The sequence below is a fragment of the Calliphora vicina genome, chromosome 1, assembly GCF_958450345.1.
Source record: "Calliphora vicina chromosome 1, idCalVici1.1, whole genome shotgun sequence".
NCBI classification, from domain to species: Eukaryota; Metazoa; Arthropoda; class Insecta; order Diptera; family Calliphoridae; genus Calliphora; species Calliphora vicina.
Genome location: NC_088780.1, coordinates 97,004,322 through 97,021,897, shown reverse-complemented (window position 1 = coordinate 97,021,897; position 17,576 = coordinate 97,004,322). Strand labels below are relative to the sequence as shown.

General features: G+C 30.1%; 1 protein-coding gene across 1 annotated transcript in view; it reads left to right on the top strand.

Annotated features, from left to right (window-relative positions):
* Window positions 1–15,920, top strand: part of PH4alphaEFB (prolyl 4-hydroxylase subunit alpha-1) — a 97,864-nt gene extending 81,944 nt beyond the window's left edge. The window contains exons 6-10 of the mRNA XM_065515204.1: window positions 9,895–10,064; window positions 10,793–11,278; window positions 14,965–15,030; window positions 15,101–15,266; window positions 15,362–15,920. Coding sequence (XP_065371276.1) covers window positions 9,895–10,064; window positions 10,793–11,278; window positions 14,965–15,030; window positions 15,101–15,266; window positions 15,362–15,447 — 974 coding nt within the window. The 3' untranslated portion in view covers window positions 15,448–15,920. The remainder of the gene's footprint in view (window positions 1–9,894; window positions 10,065–10,792; window positions 11,279–14,964; window positions 15,031–15,100; window positions 15,267–15,361) is intronic.
* The last annotated feature ends 1,656 nt before the right edge of the window (window positions 15,921–17,576 follow it).

Here is a 17,576-nt window from a genome sequence, read left to right as displayed (position 1 = left end):
GAAAGGATTATATATTAAAAATGAAAAATTTTCGAGTTTTACCAGGAATTTGTGTTTTCCTGAAAATTTCGAATCGAATAAAAAAATCAGGCAAATTGCTCTAGACGTGATGCAATTTCATACATGGACAATTTCATTTTTATAATCTAAACTACTATAGTGGGGAGGGTATATGATGTTTGTAAAGCCCAAAAATATTAGCATCCACCTTAAAGTAACCGATCGAATCAGAGTCGATTAACCGGTGTCCGTCCGTTTGTCTGGCTGTCCATGTAAACCAAACAACAGGTCGCAATTTTTAAGATATTTCGATAAAATTTGGAGCATGTTAAAAATGAGTGAATTCACTTAATTGTGAATAAATTCGAAAATAATCAATCGATTTTTATGATCGATATCTCATTTTGTTGCTATTATATGTGGGTTTGAGATAAAGTAATAAACCTGAATAATTTCTACCGTTTTCGATTTTTCATGATTTTTTTAAAACACAAAAATTTGCTATTTTCACATAAAAAATATATTTTTTGCTTAAATTTGTTATTATAACTCCGAAACTACTGAGCCGATTAAAACGCAATATATAAACGGATTAAAGGCTATGTAAATTTGAACTTTTCTAAGTTTATTTCAGTAATATCGGACTAACACTTTTTGAGTTATCATAAATTATGTGGAGAAACATCTACAAAAATTCGCATAGAATTTAAAATTTGGACCATATTTGTACTACTGAAACCACAATACATCAAAATTGTGTATTGGTTTAAAAAGCCTCTAAAAATTTTTCGATTTTGTTGCACTGTGTTATTGAAATTTTAAAAGAAAAATGTTATTGCTCATTTACTTAGTGTAGGATCAAGGTTCAAGCCCGACCATACTTTTTTAAGTATGAGAAAATTTTAGGAAAATATATACTAAATATTATTGCCTCCTTTTCAATTCTCATTTAAATAATACAAAAACCGCGTTCAAAAGATACGCCATCTATTATAAATCCCGCATTTTTAAGTCATAAAATTAATCTAGGTACATCTCATTTAGTTCGTTTTGTATCTCACTATTTTGATTTACTATTTTATATATTTAATTTTATCTCTTGTTTAACATCTCTCCTTGGGTGTTGAGATACTTTAGTTGCAACAAAAATAAACAATATTCTATGTAACTATGTATGTTGTGTGTGTATTTGATATCAAGCTCTAAAAATAGGTCATTGCTAAAGAGCATATTTGTTTATGTACATATGTATAACTACATGTAGGTGTATTAGTATCCCACACATATACAAACATATAAGGACATTTATATGAATTTAATAGTAAGTAACCCTGAAGTTCTGAGGCCTAGTGACTTGTCTAGCCAGCCCAAAAGGCTCATGACTGTTTAAAGTGAATGGTCAATTACCCGATCTCCACTTGGATATCGTTGGGACTATTATTACACCGGTCCAAATTAGTAAATTTAGCTTTACACTCAATCCCTAGAAAGTGTCCATTATCCTGTACAGAACTAGCGGAAAATAAATGTATTTTGCACACCTACATAGACTGTAATAAAAAATGTTCCTTTCATATAAAAACATAGATCCACATTCACAGATTCACATACATACATTTTATAACAAAATTTATTTACTGAAAACTCTTTGCACATTTTCTTTTTTGGTCTATTTGTATGTTTAAGTATCCTGGACACATACATATCGCACAGCCAGTTCAAAAGTGACACAACTCAAAATTCATTTTTCGGGTTTATATGCTTTAACTACCCAGCAGTTCTAGGAGACAATACCGATCTAGTGATTTTACCCATCAATTAGGGTGGGAGCAAGTTACTTCAATAGCCACGTGACTACACGCAGAGAAAAAATATAATTGGGCATGGTTACTGTAACCATTTAAATAGTGTAACAAGATTTTTAACAATATTATAGTCATAGTAAATATTAACATGATTGTGGTAACCATAATATGGTTAATTTATGATTCACATGATTGTATCAACCATATATATGGTTACAGTAAACAAATATATGTTTGTGGCAACCTTATTTATGATGAATAATTTTATCATAATATGTTGTTCTCAGATTATGATAAGCCTTAAGCCGAGAGCAACATAATACGATAAGTCCTTCATCATATGAATGGTTGTCACAAACATATATTTGTTTACTGTAACCATATATATGGTTGATACAATCATGTGAATCGTAAATTAACAATATTATGGTTACCACAATCATATAGTTACTGTGACTATAATTTAGTTAAAAATCTTGTAACAATATTGAAATGGTTACAGTAACCATGCCCAACTATATTTTTTCTCTGCGTGTAGTCATTTTAACACGGGCATGTCCTAAGCAGGGGTTCAATTGTCTCGTTTTGATTACAATGGGACTGTCTAATAGCTGGTCCAAAGTAGGCAACGCATTTGCTTCACATACTGGTTACATAGCATCAGTTACCTTACTAGCTTTGTAACTGGTTACTTGATTAGCTACTTGACTAGTTATTTTAATACGCGTATGTCTTAAGCAGGTGTTTAATTGACCCTTTTGATTACAATGTGATATATCATAGCTGATCGAAAGTAGTTAACGCTTCTGGTGGGTAAAATAAAGTGCAGTACAAAAAAAAATTGAAGTGACTTCACCATAGGTTACTAAGAGACACTAAAGTGACTATTGACTTCATGCTATGTTACATGTGATATCAGTATACTTAAGCAAAAATAAAAATAAACTGTATGAGAATTACTTATTACCAGATTACTTAGAGACACTTAAGTGTCAATTGTCTTACTTGGGATGTATAAAGTAACCAATTGTCTTCTCTCTGCACTACAAAATGCACACAATTGTCGAATGACCAAAATATATAAATTAGAGTCAGACATTTGTGAAAATTACTGTCTTTAAGGGATATATTGACTACTTGCTTAACTGCTGGTTACGGACAATACACTTGTTTATCTATAAATAAATAAATATCAGTGTATTTTGTTGTTGTTAACTTTCAATTTTTTTGCGATTTCTGAAAAAGTAAAATTTTTAGTTGTGTCACTTTTGAACTGGGTGTGCGATATATACAATCCTATCATAGTTGTTATATCTCTTGTTTTACATTTTCTATACAAAACCAGCCACTTGGAAATTTTGTTTGTTCTGGTAGATTGTTTTTTTTAAGGAAAAATATAAAAAATAGATTTTTATCAGAATACATTGACAGAATAAACTACATAGTTGGGCAATAAATAATATTTTTTTTTGCCATATTTCTTTGAGTGATAGAATTAAATTTTTATTTATATCAAATAGTAAAGGGATTTAAGCAAATTTCTAAATGGATGTCCGTTTTTAATACTATTATGGCAGATATATGTAGCTGATATAGCAGATGGAGGTATAACGAAACCAATATTTATCTTCTTGATCCGATTAAAAATATCGTACTATTTATAGAACTAGTGTAAGTCAAAATGATTTGATTCAAGTTATCGAGTATTTTCATAAAACGCATTCAAACTCCAACAAAATTACAATTTTAGCAAATTTGAAAAAATAAAAAACCAACATCAATCTCTTCTTACTTTTTCAGCCCAATTATGAATAAAAAATTCCCCCGGAGTTTGTTCTCCTGGAGTTTTTACCCATTGAATTTGAAAAGGAAAAATGGGAAAAGCGAAAAAACTCCCTTCGAAGTTTTATTCATAATTGGGCTGTATATTAATGTACTTATTTATGAAATTTACAAATAAACAACTTTAGTCATTTCATCATTTCAACTAAAACTACCGTTTTTCCTAACAGAATACTACTGTTATTTATACCAAAATCTTTATTTTAAAATTTCCTAACATACTGCATTTACAGAATATAAAAATTTTGCCTCGTTAAAATTTTATATAAGAAAAGGTAAGCAAAAATTAAAAAAAAAATAAGTTCGTATTTGAAAATCTGAACTTGTAAAGCAATGAATAAAAAACCATCGAACAAAATGGCAATGTTGTTTTAAGAAACATTTAGGAAATTTAATTTGGTTTCTAATGCATGTATGTACATAATTAGGTTCAAAGTCGTTAAAAAGCTTGAGTTAGAGGTAAATTACTAAAACAAGATTTTTAAATTTTTTGGTAAAACTTCATTTTGCCTAGAAAAACGATTTGAGAGACAGACCACTTCCCGTTGATCAATATTTAATTGTTTACACCAAAATTCTTGGTTTTTAGGGTAGATTAAGAAAATCGATGTTCATGAAGGAATTTCTGATTTATATGGAACGATTTTTTAAAAAAAATTTGTTTCTAAAATTGTCAATTTTTTTTTTAATGTTTCTCCACATTATTTACGATAAGTCAAAAAGGGTTAGACCGAACTTAGAAAAGTTCAAATTTACATAACCTTTAAGCCGTTTATATATTTCGTTTTAATCGACTCAGTAGTTTCGTAGTTATAATAACAAATTGAATTAAAAAATATATTTTTTATGTGAAAATAGCAAAATTTTGTGTTTTAAAAAACTCATGAAAAATCGAAAACGGCAACATACAATTTTGTGAAAATGAGCGAATTCACTTAATTGTGAAAAAATTCGAAAAGAATCAATCGAACAATTATTGCCGTTATCGATTTTTCATGATTTTTTTAAAATAAAAAATTTATATTTTCACGTCAAAAAAAAAATATTTTTTGTTTCAATTTGTTATTAGAACTCCGAAATTAATAAGCCGATGGAAACGCAATATATATGGGAAATTTTGTACATAGCATGGGGAAAATGTTTTCAAAATTCAATCAATCGAAAGAAGAACATTAACTACTCAATTTTATGTATATCACACAAAAAAGTAAAATTTTGTGAAAATAAGCGAATTCACTTAATTGTGAGTAAATTTGTAAAGAATCAATTGATTTTTATGATCGATTTCTCATTTTGTTGCTATTATATGTGGTTTTGCAATAAAGTAATAAACCTGAACAATTTCTGTCGTTTTCGATTTTTTATGAATTTTTTTAAACACAAAAATTTTCTATTTTCACATAAAAAAATATATTTTTTGCTTAAATTTTGTATTATAGCTCCAAAACTACTGAGCCGATTAAAACGCAATATATAAACGGATTAAAGGTTATGTAAATCTCAACTTTTCTGCGTTTATTTTAATAATATCGGACTAACACTTTTTGAGTTATCATAAATTATGTGGATAAACGTCTAAAAAAAATCACAAAAAAAAAATTTAAAAAAACTTGTACCACAATACATCAAAATTGTGTAGTGGTTTTGAAAGCCTCTAACATTTCTTGAATTTGTAGCCCTGTGTAATAGAGAACTTATGACTCTAAAAATTAAAAAAATAGGTTGAATCAGAGAAATTTGTACACATATTTCCAAGTAATAGAAAATATAAGATGTGTCAAATCGGGTGAACCAGATAAATGTTTTTATACAAAATGCACACAAATTGATTCACGATACTAATGCTATGGCCACTGTGATAATATCCTATAGTGACTACATATTTGCTTAGGTTAGTTCCTTAACCTGTCGTAGAATGTGAATAGCTGCCAATTTCCTCTGTAATATCCGATCCCATATTCCCGAGGGACCAAATACAGGACTCTTCGTCGTTCAAAATTTTCCTTTACAGAAATTCGTGTGGTATTGAATGGAGTAGAAGTTGATACAATTTTATTTTAGTATTCGCTCTTTCTAACTAAATTATTTGTAACTATTTTTGTATATTTAACTTCTCTTTATAAACTTACTTTTAATTTAAATATTTGTATTAACATACTTAAATTCTGTTTTCTTATTGCTTTGTGGGAGGCATTCATTTCTTTTTTCTACAGTTTTAATGAAATTTGTTTCCTTTTTTTTTGTGGACATCAAGAGCAACATTTTTGTCTTTAGCTTGACCATTGAGTTTAATGACCATTAAAAAAAATTATGTATTTTGCCTTTTTCTTCACATCAAAGAGTTTTTGCAAATGAGATTATAATTAGCATGAAACCAAAAGTTTATATATTTAATGTAACATTTTGCAAACGTTTTTTGATTTAATTAAAAATTAAATGAAACAAATTAGAGAGCTATATTCGGTATTTCTTTGTTTTGTGAAAATATTTTTTTTTTATTTTTTTATAAGGCCCTATCTAAATTCAGGCCAATGGGGAAATATAAATTCTTTCCACGCTGGAAATTTATCTTTTTACTTATATTTTTTGCCATGGCATAATCGAACACTTCATTATCAAACATAATGCTCTACTGGTCAATATCGTGCGACTTCTTAGTTTTAAAGCTATTAATTTAATACGTTATATAGATTGTTCTAAATTGGAGCAATCAAATCGCATACAAAATAGTCTTATGGGTTGATTATGGATGGCAAATGAACTTCAGTTACGTTGTCAGAGGGAAACCACAAATTGGGCTGCTAGTTGTCATTTGTAATAGCATTTTTGAAACTGACAACACAACTCTAGTTCGGTTACCATCCATAATAAACTGATTAACTTTTTTGATTTCGGTTATTCGATTGAAGAAAATATGACATAAAAATAGGCCTTAATTTTTAAATAATTTGTCCTTTGTAATATTTTGTATAATGAAATGTTAGCTTAAATCTCGGCATTTTGTGTTCCATTCATTGAGTTGATATTTGCAGCGTTTGTATACCAAGTATACAAACCAATCAACCTCAACAATTTATGGACCAATTTTCAATAGCATCACAATCGGGACCATACTCGATGTATCATTAATGTTCTTAAATTGTGTGGAGGCTTCGCAAAGTTGAAGGTAACAGACAGCTATATATAACAGGGTTTCAATATACATTTATTAACTGTCCTCAAACAGAAATAAAAATATCCCCTACAAATTGCCAAATGGAACCAAAATTCTTATAAATTTCCAGGCTCGTGCCAAGTGATAGTTTTATATGGAAAACAAATTATGATTTTTTGTGTTAGTTTTTCAAATAAAAGGCAAGGCAATACTTACAAATTCCGGCGATGATTTCATTATACCCACCATCAAAAAAGATGGGGGTTATCTATTTAATTCTTTACAAAATATGCATGTCTGTGGCGCCAATCCTTAGAGAAATCTAAAAATATTTGTTTGACTATTTTTTCATATTTTGTATGAATTTCTCAAAACACTGAAAATATTTTGGAAATTTGTTATTTAAGACATTTTAGAAAAATTTGCTAAAATTATGCAAAATATCATAAAAACGTTTAAAGTAGGAAAAAGTACTTTCTAGACGTTTCATCATTTTCATTAGCTGAATCCGATCTGCGTTGGTAGCCCTGAGAAACTAAATTTTTGGACAAAATCAATTTTTTTTCCAACAATCGCTGACCTTGAAAGCCTGTATATGTAAACTAAATAAATTAAATTGAAGAAAAGGTCGATCAACAATTATACAATTATAAAATTTGATTTTGCCACCCTCTGACTTTACAGTGTTACTCGCTAGGCTTTTCTGAAGATCTGCCCACAGATCTGACTTTACAGTGTTACCTGCTGGGCTATTCTGAAGATACCCTGAAAATGGTCTAGCCGTTTTTGAATTCATTCGGAACATAAAAATACCCATGTTTGTGTATCGCACCGGTTCCTCTAAAGAGCGTCAACTCAAAATTTTTTCAATTTTCACTTTTTGCAAGAAATCGATGTACAGTGCACAGTGGTATGAGAAGAAAAATATAGGGAAATAAATCTGTGACTTCTAAACCCATATTCCTCATGAGCCCACCAGGAGCTGGGCCAGGGGTCCCCAAAGTAGGACATCTCGGGTATATGTGTAATTTTTTTTAAATCGGAACACAAACGAAGAAATAGGATAATTTTTACAATTGAATATACCCGAGGTGTCCTACTTTGGGGACACCTGACCCAGTTCCTGTTGGCCTCATGAAGTCCAAATTCAAAAATTAAACTCGACAACACTTCCTCTTTGCGCATGTGAAATTTCATTCAAATCGGACTAAGGGTTTAGAAGTTACAGATTTATTTCCCTCTTTTTTTTCTCATACCACTGGGCAGTGGTTATATCTACCCAGTGTATAAATCTGCTATAAATTTCTCTATTCTTTCGCCAATAAATACAGTTGTATTCGTCTTCAAATTTCATTGTAATGTATTAAAAAAACAGTTTTTTGCTTCTACTGAAAATTTTTAAACTTTGAGTTGACTCTCTTTAGAGGAACCAGTGCGATATATGGAATAAGCTAAATATAATAAAATATTTTGATGTAGGAACAGTTGAAATTTTCTGTCGCTGTTCGGATTTTCACAATCTGATAAGTTATTATTGGTCAATTCACAAGGTCTCTTATCATGTCATATTGTCCTAATATTTCACAATGGTTTTTATTACTTTTCAAGGAAAAAATGTCCTAAAATAATACTACTCGGTATGCTAGTTTATTGTGTTATCGTAACCAACCAGCTGAGACCTGCGCCGAATGCCTAAGAGTCGGTTAAGCCGAGCCGCCGAGTCGTGATATATTAGGACATTATGACAATATGACTGATAAGAGACCTTGTGAATTGACCATATGTTCCTCCCCATATCTAGCTTATAGAATAGCTCTAAAGAAGCGGATTACAGTAATTAATGCAATTAAATACTCCCTAACTAAGATTTTACTATGTGAAAATATTTAGAGCTTATTATAACTTATTTTTTTATTAATCGTTCTGAAGTATTTCTATACAGATGAATATGCTGTGGAATGTTCTTAAAACGTCACTTTTCATATGTTTAAACTTTACATACAAAATGTAAAGAAAATTTTACAATTTGTTTAAAAAAAAATAATAATACAAAATTCATTAATGTCAATGTCATATTTGATCATCAGAGTCCGAAATTTATCAACACAAACTGGCAAGGCAGTGTGTGCAACACAAAATACTATTTCATATTTGCAATATACTAATTGCATGCAAAATGGCAGCAACAACAACAAAAATAAAACAACCGCAATAATAACAACAACAAGTACATCGAATACAATGTAGAGAGACTACGTGCAGTATTACAGAATCTAGTTGATAGTAGAAGGTGTCTTCTTACTTTTTGCAATTTATCACTTTCATTATGTTTACAACAGAGAATAAAATTAATTACATCATACATTTACATTTTCCACCGGCACTAAGCTGGGCAATATTTACCACATCTCTACGTACCATCAGATTCTTTACACCACTTTTCCCAATATGACCCTCCACCACCCCTTCATAAAATTACGTGCATTGTGGATTAGGCTGACCCTTATTTTGAACTTTTGCGATTTTTGATGCTGCCAAGGTATAATTTTGTTCTCCGTTATCTAAAAATCAAATGCTGAAAATTAAAGCATAATTAGATTTATTATTTAGAGATAATTTTAAGTAGCAATATTTTCAAAAATCCAAAATTAAATGTTGAAAATAATCCATTAAAAAATAGTTCTTGTTCATTTCATTATCCGTATATGTTTAAATATTAAAATAGAATTTCTCTAACCTCAAATTTTACTTAAAAAAATTAAAATGAAATTTTCAAAAAAAGTTTTCGATTCTAATAAACACTATTGTAATTATTATGGGTTAGAGTGGGAAGCGATTTGATTACGGAGAACAATTTTGTAGCCTGGGAGCATTGAAAATTGCAAAAGTGCAAAATAAGAGCCACTCTATTGTGCATCAACGCTTGCATTTATAACCAGACTTGCTCTACATATATTTATTGTTACAATATAAAAAAACGTTTATTTATTTTAACCCATACTTCATGCTGTTGTCCATTTGTTCTTTATTCTTGTTTACCCCACTTCGTCCTCACTCACTTACTCTGCTCGGGCTGTGTCTGTGCAAATAAAGGCAATGTTGAGAGTGCCCTTTCTATGACAAATGAATTGTTGCAACTGATACCAGATCATGAACGTGCCTCAGGTAATAAAGTTTACTATGAAAAAGAATTGAAAGAATTGTCGGTGAGAAAAAAGGTGAAAGGTGACGATGGCACAGATGAAACACCTAAATCTGATTTGGTATGTATAAAAAACACAGTTCTATACACAGAAAAAATTATATTTCAATTCAAACATTTATCCCATATTGAACTGGTTTCAATTATTTCATAATTAAATCAAGTATTCATTTGCTCAAAAACAAAATTTCTTGATATTTTCTATTGAATTTTGAGTTTTGAATTTGATTATTTTGACAATTGAATATACAATTTTCGTTATTGGTTGAATTTCAAATACAAAAATTATTGAATAGATAATTTTCGTAATTGAAACACAAAAAATAACAAAAATGTGTTTCAATTACGAAAATTATCTATTCAATAATTTTTGTATTTGAAATTCAACCAATAACGAAAATTGTATATTCAATTGTCAAAATAATCAAATTCAGAACTCAAAATTCAATACATGATACAATAATTGTAGAAGGTAGAATCACTAGGGAGAGTTTTCAATATTTAGCCTTATAACGTCAAACTTTGATTTTGATTTTTTTTTTTCATATTTTTTTATATTTTCTTTTGTTTGACGTTACAAGAATTGTATAATTGTTGTTGTATCATGAATTCAATAGAAAATATCAAGAAATTTTGTTTCTGAGCAAATGAATACTTGATTTAATTATGAAATAATTGAAACCAGTTCAATATGTGACAAATATTTGAATTGAAACGGTTTAAGAAATAGTTTTTTCTGTGTATGATTTAATTCATTTGAATAAAAATCATGTTTCTCCTCATTTACAGCCCATTTCCAAAGCCGAACCCTACACCATGTTCGATCAAACCGAACGCAAGGCCTATGAATTGCTGTGCCAGGGTAAACTAAAACCCACACCCGCTCAAATAAGAGTTCTTAAATGCCGCTATGTCAATAATAATGTAGCGTTCCTGAAAATCGGTCCTCTAAAATTGGAAGAAGCCTCCAAAGATCCCTATATTGTGGTCTATCATGATGTTATTTTTGACACAGAAATTGACATAATTAAGAGAATGGCCAGACCAAGATTCCGCAGAGCTACTGTTCAGAATGCTGTAACTGGTGAATTGGAAACGGCTAATTATCGGATTAGTAAGTCGGCTTGGCTGAAGACCGAAGAACATCCCATTATTAGGAATATTGTGCAGAGAACCGAAGATATGACTGGTCTCGATATGATAACGGCCGAAGAGCTGCAAGTTGTCAACTATGGCATTGGTGGCCATTATGAGCCGCACTTTGATTTTGCAAGGGTGAGTAGAAAGAATTGTTATTTTAAGTTTATATAGGGCGAACATCTTTTAAGTTGGTTAAAATGTTTAGAAACAAATAAGGCGTTCGGACATCGAGTTAAATGTGCGAAGAAAAAATTATTAAATACTAGCAGCAGTCAGGCAGACCCTCTGTCTCTGGCTCCATTATCAGGCATGATCAGTGAACTAAGTTTATAAGTAGGTGGCGGATTATAATGCATTTATTATTGGAAATTGTGCGCCTAAAATATGCCTTAAAAAAAATCAGAAATTACGAATTTATATTTTTGTGAGGAACATAAAAGATTTAACTAAAGCCTAAAAATTATCAATTCTTTTTTTATGGGCCTCCAATTTCTGAAAATCAGTAGGCCCTCAAAAAAAGATGTCATTAGTTTTTGACCAACAGCTTATTTATACGTTACCATACATTGGAATAATATTTTTTGCCAAAAATTTCTTTCAGTTCAAGAGATATTTTTTTAATTTTGCTCGATCTTTTTTTCGTTGTTTAAATATGACGGTATCACGTACATTTTCTATAAAATTCTGAAGAAAAACAAGTAAGAGTGCTATATTCGGCTGTGCCGAATCTTATATACCCTTCACCAAATTATACTTCAAAATTTTAAATATTTTTAGGTAAACAAAATTTAATTTTTTTTTCCAGTTGTTTTTTTTAATTTTTTGGAAAAAAAATTTTTTCGTTTGTTATAAAAAATTTTTTCGTTTATTCGTTAATTCGGGTTTAAATTTTAAATTTTTTTTTTTTAAATTTAAAAAAAATTTTTTTTTGTTTTTTCAATTTTTTTTTTTTAAAAATAATTCGGGTTATAATTTTTTGTCCGATTTTGACCCATTGTAGGTCCAACTTACTATGGTCTTATATACGTCGTTGCAAATGTCTTTGAAATATCTATCATTAGATATCCATATTGTCTATATTAATGTCTTAGTAATAGTCTTAGTAATAGGTCCAACTTACTATGGTCTTATATACGTCGTTGCAAATGTCTTTGAAATATCTATCATTAGATATCCATATTGTCTATATTAATGTCTTAGTAATCCAGATATAGGTCAAAAATCGAGGTTGTCTTGGTTTTTTCCTCATTTGTGGACCGATTTTGCTCATTTTAGATAGCAAAATTCTCGAAAGCATGTCTGACAGAATTATTGAATATTTGGATCCCGAAGATATCTGGGGTCTTCAGAAAATTTATTTCAACAGACAGACGGACGGACAGACAGACAGACGGACATGGCTTAATCGACTCCGCCATCTATAAGGATCCAGAATATATATACTTTATAGGGTCGGAAATGAAAAATGTAGAAATTACAAACGGAATGAAGGGTATATATGAAGGGTATAAAAAACAACAAAAAAAAAGATACACGCATCCAAAGATGAAATATTTTTTGCCCACAAATGGCTGAAATATAAGAAAAAAAACAAGTAAGAAAGTATGGTCGGTCAAGCCCGACCATATAACACCCTACACTAAGTAAAAGAGAAAAAAAATTTTTCTTTTAAAATTTCAATAATTTATATTTTTGAGTGATTTTCGGAAGTGGGGTTATATGGGGGCTATGACCAATTATGGACCGATCACCATGAAATTAGGTCATGTGATTTACGTCTATATTAAAGTTAACTATGTTGAATTTTGTGTGTTTACCAACATTTTTAAGCGATTTATGCACGTTAAAGTGATTTTCGGAAGCGGGTCTATATGGGAGCTATGACTAATTATGGACCGATCGTAACAAAATTTGGTGACATGAATTTTGTGTATATAAAACTTATTTGGAGCGGAATTTGTGGAGATACATATATAAATTAAACATTTATGACCGATAAAGTCCAATTTCGGGAGGACATTCGTATGGGGGCTAGGTGAAATAGTGGACCGATTTCAGACAGTTTCAATAGGCTTCATCCTTGGGCCGAAAAAATAATATGTACCAAATTTGATCGAAATATCTTCAAAATTGCGACCTGTACTCTGCGCACAAGGTTTACATGGACAGCCAGCCAGCCAGCCAGCCAGCCAGCCAGCCAACCAGACGGACGGACGGACGGACGGACGGACGGACGGACGGACGGACATCGCTTAATCGACTCAGAAAGTGATTCTAAGTCGATCGGTATACTTTAAGGTGGGTGTTAGACTAATATTTTTGGGCGTTACAAACATCTGCACAAACGCATAATACCCTCCCCACTATGGTGGTGTAGGGTATAAAAAACACGACTACCTTTATATTTATACCCTACACCACCATAGTGGTGAGGGTATTATGCGTTTGTGCAGATGTGTGTAACGCCCAAAAATATTGGTCTAACACCCACCTTAAAGTATACCGATCGACTTAGAATCACTTTCTGAGTCGAGTAAACGATGTCCGTCCGTCTGGCTGGCTGGCTGTCCATGTAAACCTTGTGCGCAGAGTACAGGTCGCAATTTTTAAGATATTTCGATAAAATTTGGTACATATCATTTTTTCGGCCCAAGGATGAAGCCTATTGAAAGTGGCTGAAATCGGTCCATTATTTCACCTAGCTCCCATACAAATGTCCTCTCGAAATTGGACTTTATCGGTCATAAATGTTAAATTTATATATGTATCTACACAAATTTCGCTCCAAATAAGTTTTATTTATACAAACTTCATGTCACCAAATTTTGTTACGATCGGTCCATAATTAGTCATAGCTCCCATATAGACCCGCTTCCGAAAATCACTTTAAAGTGCTTAAATCACTTAAAAATATTGGTATATACACAAAATTCAACATAAATAACTTTCATATAAACATAAATCACACGACCTTTTATGGTGATCGGTCCATAATTGGTCATAGCTCCCATATAAGGCCCACTTCCGAAAATCACTCACGAATATAAATTATTGATATTTTAAAAGAAAAATATTTTTACTCATTTACTTGGTGTAGGGTATTATATGGTCGGGCTTGACCGACCATACTTTCTTACTTGTTTTTACCTATTTTACAACAAATTTCTTCAATATTTATACTTTGTAGAAGATATATACGATTCGGCACAGCCAAATATATCACTCCTTATGATTTTTGATAAAATTTGATCGAGTTTCAACTCTATGATAGGAACTATAGCTAGTATTCTTTATGACATGGTTGTCTTGCAATGACATAACATAACAAATAACTTTAGTTGACATAGTAATGCACAAAATCTCGCTCGAGTCGTCACAATATAGCAGATCAAGAAGTGGCTTGTTAGAGAATTTCGATACGGTGCAAATACGAACTTTAATAACTGTTTTAATACCTACATATCTCTTTAGTTTATTATAACCATCAAAAGAAAGTACAGGACACCTTTACAAAACAAATGTGCAATGAGATTTGCCAACCCACATCGCATTATAAAAATTGTGAAACATTTTGCAGTTTCTAACAACATACATAAGTACTTTTAATAAATATTAAAATGTTGTTTATTTTTCTAATTAGTGAAATTAGAAAATATGTACTGACCACTTTATTTTATGCAAACATTTGCAAATGATTCCCTTGGAGACTGGTGTTAAAAAAATGTTTCAACATTATTGCTATTCGTACTTTATATAAATTAAGATTTGTTTAAATGTATGGCTTTTAGTTTAATAATATAAAATTGTTTTCTGTATTACAGCGTGAAGAAATACGTGCTTTCCAAGGACTTAATTCAGGCAATCGTATAGCCACTGTTTTGTTTTATGTAAGTTTTGAACTCTAGGGCTTTTAATTTATTTTATATTTTTATAATATTTATGTTTTCTTCTTTAAAGATGAGTGATGTTGAACAAGGTGGTGCTACTGTTTTCACAGCCATCAATACGGCTGTTTGGCCCAAAAAGGGAGCAGCTGCTTTCTGGTACAATTTACATAGATCGGGAGAAGGTGATTACAGAACAAGACATGCAGCCTGTCCGGTACTTACTGGTTCAAAATGGGGTAAGCTAAAAATAATGGAAATTTCAATTAATTAATTTTAATTCATTTTATATCATATATTTTAATTCTTTTTGTATTTTCTTTTTCTTTAACAGTTTCCAATAAATGGATTCATGAACGCCGTCAAGAATTCAGACGTCCTTGTGATTTGGAACCTGATCATGGCGAATTTGCCATATAGTGCAATTAATTACTCTTATTGTTTAATTTTAAATATTTTCTAAAATCAATTTATTCATTATACATACCTACACTTTTTCTCTCTCTGCCATCCACTCTTCCCTTTAACTCATTCAAAAGCTTTTCGATTATTTGTTTACATTATATACTACGAATTTATATAAATACATATGTACATACTTATGTATATATATATTTATCTTTTCATTCATTTAACTATTAGATTTTATTCTAAATATTTTGAAATCTTAGACTTTTAGAGAATATACAGATTTAAATAACATTTGTAATGTATTTATGTACTTGATTCTCTTCTCTTGTTTTAATTTTAATTCCAAACAACAAAAACAAATATGAATCTCGTTTTAATCTTAATAAAATTTATTTCCATTTTCTTATTTTTGATACATTTTTCTCATGTGCAACTGTTGTTTTAACAACATTTATATACAAATTGCTTTAATAAAACTAAATTCTTGTGGAATTTTATTACATTTTACTGCTACTTCTATTTTTTTTTTTGCAATTTCACCAAAAACGAAACTTAATTGAAATTCTTTAAAGTTGTTTTATTCACTTAGAAAACAATTAAATTTGCCAACAATTTTTCTTTCTATTGTTTGAATATGTTAAGAAAACATTTACATATTGTATTGTGTGTAGTAGTTTGTCCCATAAATATGTATTTAAGATGAAACCAATAAATTTATAAAAAATATAAAAATTTGTTAAAAAATGCAATGGTGTTTTAATTATTTTCGAAATTGCATTGTATTGTCAATGGTAATTGCAGGAAAAAAACAAGTAAGAGAGCTATATTCGGCTGTGCCGAATCTTATATACCCTTCACCAAATTATACTTTAAAATAATTTTTTTAGGTAAACAAAATTGTTATTAAAATTTTTTTTTAATTTTTTTTTTAAAAATTTTTTTTCGAAATTTTTTTTAAAAATTTTTTTTCGAAATTTTTTTTAAAAATTTTTTTTTTGGAAAAAAAAATGTATGACAATAAAAATTTTTTGATGAAAAAAAAATTCGGTTTAAAAATATTTTTCCCGATTTTGACCCATTGTAGGTCCAACTTACTATAGCCTTATGTACATCGTTGCAATGGACTTTGAAATATCTATCATTAGATATCCATATTGTCTATATTAATGACTTAGTAATCCATACATAGATCAAAAATAGGTCAAAAATCGAGGTTGTCCCGGTTTTTTGCTCATATCTCCGTTATTTATGGACCGATTTTGCTGATTTTAAATAGCAAACTTCTCGAAAGCATGTATGACAGAATGATTGAAGATTTGGATCCCGAAGATATCTGGGGTCTTTAGAAAATTGATTTCAACAGACAGACGGACAGACAGACAGACGGACATGGCTTAATCGACTCCGCTATCTATAAGGATCCAGAATATACATATATACTTTATAGGGTCGGAAATGAAAAATGTAGAAATTGCAAACGGAATGACAAACTTATATATACCCTTCTCACGAAGGTGAAGGGTATAACAAGAGTGCTATATTAGGATGTGCCGAATTCACCTAGTATGCTTTAAAACAAATATTAAAAAACTATTTGAAGCGAAAAACCGATTTTAGAAAGCTAAGTTGGGCTATAGCCATTATAATGATGTATCAATCATGTATGAAAGTTATTTGGGGGCTTCAGAAAGTTGACTTTAACAAACTGCAGGATATGACTATATCAAGTCTGCAATATTTAAGCTTCGCAAATGAAAAATTTATTTATTTGTGAAATTACAAACGGAATGACAAACTTATATATTGGCACTCATGGTGAAGGGTATAAAAAACAATAAATTATTTGAATAGTGTTGAGTTATAAAACGCTAATGATTAGAGCATTTGCCTTGTCGTCAGCTGAAGTTTCTCAGATGTAAAATTAAACTAATTTACATGTTACCATTACAATTAGTGGTGGAGTGTATCATCATGGATTATTTTAAGTACTGGTGTCATCTTTTAATAATTTTTAAAATGCCTATCTATTAAAAGCAAATTAATTATAACAGCATACTTTGGGGATGATCAACTATTGTTATTTAAAATCTTATTGGAATAAAATATTTGTTTCTAGTAAGAAGGTTTCATTAGTTTCA